The sequence below is a fragment of the Mercenaria mercenaria genome, chromosome 14, assembly GCF_021730395.1.
Source record: "Mercenaria mercenaria strain notata chromosome 14, MADL_Memer_1, whole genome shotgun sequence".
Taxonomy (NCBI): domain Eukaryota; kingdom Metazoa; phylum Mollusca; class Bivalvia; order Venerida; family Veneridae; genus Mercenaria; species Mercenaria mercenaria.
In genome coordinates, this window is record NC_069374.1 from 56,759,357 (window position 1) to 56,763,791 (window position 4,435).

Consider the following 4,435-nt stretch of genomic DNA (forward strand, 5'->3'; position numbering starts at 1 on the left):
GTTGATGGCAGTTTAATTATTAATATCTAAAGTTAATAAGACGTCTTATGTTGAATTAAATTATTATTATTATTATTGTACCAGATTTATATAGCGCCCTTTTCATGATCAATTTCACGTTCAAAGGCGCTTAACATAGTTCAAATGCAGCCACACAGGGCGCATAATTCATCCTCTACTAGTACAGACACAGAGCGATCTGACCAGAGGGACAGAGTGAGACAAAGCCCCCACGACAGAGAGATCAGAAATCAGATACAGGCGTGTCCGGCTAACTAAGCCTAGCTCGTTGCGAATAGACAGCCTGGTTCTTTAACGTGCCCAGTGTATAGCACTGATACACGCAAGGATTGCCTGGGTTCCTGACCAGTACACCTCTAGTTGGGTGGGAAACACTGAAAAGCGTTTCTGAAAATTCCCGAGTAGCTGCCGGGGATCGAACCCCCGACCTCAGGATTGGAAGGCCAGTGTGCAAACCACTGACCTATCCGTCCACCCAATTAAACAGATACGTTACAATTTAATGTTAGATGTTCAAATTTAAGTTTTTCGATAATAAACATAAATATGTTGTGTTATATTTCTTTATTTTCAAACAGAACCCATATCACAATTTAAGATTGACTTTATTTAAAAAATAATAAGTTCCTTACCGTTGTTTATTGTGTATTTTATGATGGTTTGGAGTTCAGATGCATAGTAATTAAACCACGAGGGCGTTAGTTTTAGTGGTTTAATAACAAGCATCTGAACGACAAAACCATCATAAATTCCACGATAAACAATGGTAAGGAACTTATTATTTCGATTCTAACATGGTTTATAGTGGTTTATTGCCTGAACATTGTCATACTACATTTCGTGGCGTAAGCCTGTTGTTAGGAAAGTCACGTGGTATAAACATGTTGGCTGTTAGAATAACCTCCCCATTGAAATATAACACTATTTCTTTTTTATTGCAATATGCAGTTTAATGTAGTTACTTCGACCTTCTGATCGTTCAAAAAGTCAAAAAATCTTTTATCTCATCTGAAAGATTAAAAATCACAACAAATGTTAAGAAAACTTATATAGAAAGTTTTAAAACTGAAACGAGGTCAGTAAAACGGCAGCCATGATAAGGCATGACAGGAAGTGAACAGTTTTATTGGATTAATTAAAGTTTTAACGTCAAAAACGGTAAGCAGAACTTTCTTATTAAATTATTTTGCATTGTAAACGTTAACTGTAATAGTGCTCGAGGCAATGTTGCCTGTGAACATGTGTAAGGCACGACTGGTGCTGATAGAAGACATGTTTATGTCTATATCCCTGCTGCCAGTGCTGGTGCTGGTGTTGGTTGTGACACTTTCATTTGTTGAACAACCATGCTCAGATTCTGCTTGGAGATCAGATGATATAGCCATAGCTGCGGGTTCTGATGCAGCCGGTAAAGTCTCACTTCTGGTCTCTTGCCTCTTGATAGAACTAGGAGAAATGTTTTCCTGAAAAAAAAATCGAAAAACCCTAACCAGCTGATCAATACAATTTTTTCTCTTTTAATTTTATACAAAATTTTAAGTTTTATTTACATTTAAAAAAAAACAAAATATTTTTAAATGTGTATGTAATTTGCGACTAGATTTGGCAACCATAAATTTACTGAGATTTTGCATCTTCATTCGCTAGTAAAAATAATTTGACATTCAGATTGTTTTATAATTTTATTTGTGAAGGATAATCTGATAATATTTATAACCGTAAAAACTTCGAAGGACCAAAATATTGAAGAATAAGTCACAGTACTCGGTAATGTAAAATTACTAGTTTTATCGCTTGCGCATATCGTGTGTAGACACAGTTTTCGTAAATAATATACAGTAAAAATGCAAGCATACATTATAAATTTATACAAGAAAATTTTAAGATGATAGATACTGTACCCATCTTTTATTTTCTGCTGGAATTCTGAGACAATTAAATTCAAACCCTAGGGACATAAAATATGATGGTAAACTTGTTAAATTAGTGAAAATAACTCATTTTATTGACAGATCAGTAATTATTTAGCATTTTTTTGACTTAAAGTATATCAGAGAAGTAAAAAAATACATTTATATTTTTAGAGCTCTTTGGGTGTATCAGCAATACTAAAAAATGATGATGACTTTTTTCCAGTCTTATATATAGCAGAAAATCTGTAATTGAAAATTCATTCACGGTTCAGATATATAATCGCTTTAGTAGTTAAATTTTGGAAAACTTACTTCATTATTCTGATACCCTGCATAATTTAGGGCTTTGCTGATGCTGTATCTCTCCTCATCGGATGGTTTCACATACGAATTAAGACTGGATACATTTCTATGGCCAGTTATAGACATTATTGCTCTGCTTGAATAGCCCTTCTTATGTAGATGGGAAACAACAAAGGCTCTTACACAGTGATTTGTGTACCTTTGACTGAGACATGCTTTTTCAGACAACCTAGACATGAAACTTTGCAAAGTGTTCACACCCACAGCTTTGTTTGCGTACCAGGTTTTATGAGCAGGCTGGAATTTGTCAATAGGTCGCTGAAAGAGACTAGGGCACTCTGGACTTAGCTTTGATATTTACTTCAAGTAAGATCTCATCTGGCAACGTGGACCTTCGTTTTCATACAAACGTGGCTCTTTTGGATCTTCTCTTTGGTCTAAACCATGATTGGTTTTGTCTGCTTCGTTGTATGACATCCTGATATATTGACGGCCCTTTGAGCCCATTTTTACAACAAAGGAGTCCTTCCTAAGGTCATGGAGGCCTTCCTGGCCACAGCGGCCGAACTGACTCAGGATATCATACAGAACTTTATTCTGCAGAGTTCTTGGATTATCCTCTGAAAACAGTCCACTCTCAAACAGTTTATTTACATCATCCTCAGTAATTGGCTCTTTGTGTTTACTGAGGTCCTTTCCTTCACGTTTAAGACCCTTAACTAATCCAGACAAAACCTGATTAGAAAACATGAAGTCCCTGTCTTTCATGATATTTATTTTCCGTGACACAGGTGGTGTAGTTAGATAACGATTTATTCCTGCTCTGAGGCCAATAAGAACTGCCTTGGAGTAGTCATCACCTTTTTTGTCTGGACTGAGGCATAGAAATTATGTAGGATTTTGTCCAACACAGATACCTCCAACCATTCAAACTCAGTACTTTGGTAAACGGTTTCTTTCATCCAATCTGTAGTAAATTTATATATTCAAGTAGGGGTGTAATGATACACTAGTCTCACAATACAATATATACCGGGATACAGATACAACGATACGGTACATATAACGATACATTTCAGCATTCATGTGACAAAAAAACAACAATTTTACTATACTTGGAAAGTATTTGAAATTTTTCTTCCAAGCTGAAGAAAGTTTTATTAATAATCAATTTGTTTAGTTACTATCTTTAACATTGATTGTATTATTGTTAGCTTTTTACTGTATCGTTTCTGTATCCTGAAACAGGCTTTTCATACCATATGTGTACCAACTGATATATGATAGGTATCGTGATACAGTGAATATCTATATATCGTTACAATCTCTCATTTAAGTTTGAAATTATGACAAGTCATGGAAAAATATGCTCCCTTTTTATTCAACAAAACTCATTTAAATCATTTAGTTTTTTATAATCGCTATTGCATTGTTTAAAATTACCAAGTACAAATAATTTTTAAAAGGCCTTTATAGTATAGACAGAATTAAGGTGCATAGGAACTGATTCCTGAACCATGGTAAATCAGACAGTAAACTATAAAACTGTCTTGTTTGTATTTTAATTGAATTCTTACAAGCTGACGGAATTATGTTTATAATATAATATGCTGAGGCCTAAAAAAATTCTTTGTTTCCGGTAACATGCTAAAAAAAATTAGGATAGGTAGGACAGGGTTTTTTTTTAAGGGAGACTTTTTGAAAATTATTTTTGTGTCAAAAAGTGAATATAAAAGTGCAGTTTTGCAAATTTTTGTCAAAAAGTTGAAAAAATTATTCTCGAATATCATAAAAACATTTAGGTTCAGGGCAAAAATTTAGGGAAGGTCGGGATACCGGAAACAAACAATTTTTTTTACGCTTGAATTTTGATTTATCAAAATAGTAGTCAACTGGATTTTATGCGGTATTTTGACATCAAAATGGATGTCAGAACATTCTCTCACAAGACTTAGTGCGCATGTAAACTGTTGTTTATTGCACAATGTACAATGGTTGATTTCATTTGTTGGGGGGGGGTTGGACAAAAAATCAGGCTGCAATAAAATTTTCAATAACTGTGATGAATTTAGATTCATAATAATTGTTTTCAAATTATCAAAAATGATTAACTGAAATTAGTTTTAGGTGTTGTTTTTTTTTAGTAAATGTTTTTTTTTCCCCAGTTGACATTATTTAGCTTCCCTTCACTCTATAGT

The 4,435-nt window shown here is 33.9% G+C and overlaps 1 protein-coding gene across 1 annotated transcript; it reads right to left on the reverse strand.

Moving 5' to 3' along the window:
* Positions 1-791: 791 nt before the first annotated feature.
* Positions 792-3,171, reverse strand: LOC123530931 (uncharacterized). Its single transcript, XM_045311709.2, has 2 exons — positions 2,247-3,171; positions 792-1,484 (listed from the first exon to the last, which is right to left on the reverse strand). Exons 1-2 carry the CDS (start codon positions 2,472-2,474, stop codon positions 1,203-1,205), a joined length of 510 nt encoding a protein of 169 aa, XP_045167644.2. The 5' UTR covers positions 2,475-3,171; the 3' UTR covers positions 792-1,202.
* Positions 3,172-4,435: the final 1,264 nt, after the last annotated feature.

Coding starts and splice junctions, on each gene's coding strand:
- LOC123530931 (XM_045311709.2), bottom strand. CDS start 2,474: ATGTCTAGGTTGTCTGAAAAAGCATGTCTCAGTCAAAGGTACACAAAT. Junction 1,485..2,246: donor CAGGGTATCAGAATAATGAA/GTAAGTTTTCCA, acceptor TTTTTTTTTCAG/GAAAACATTTCTCCTAGTTC.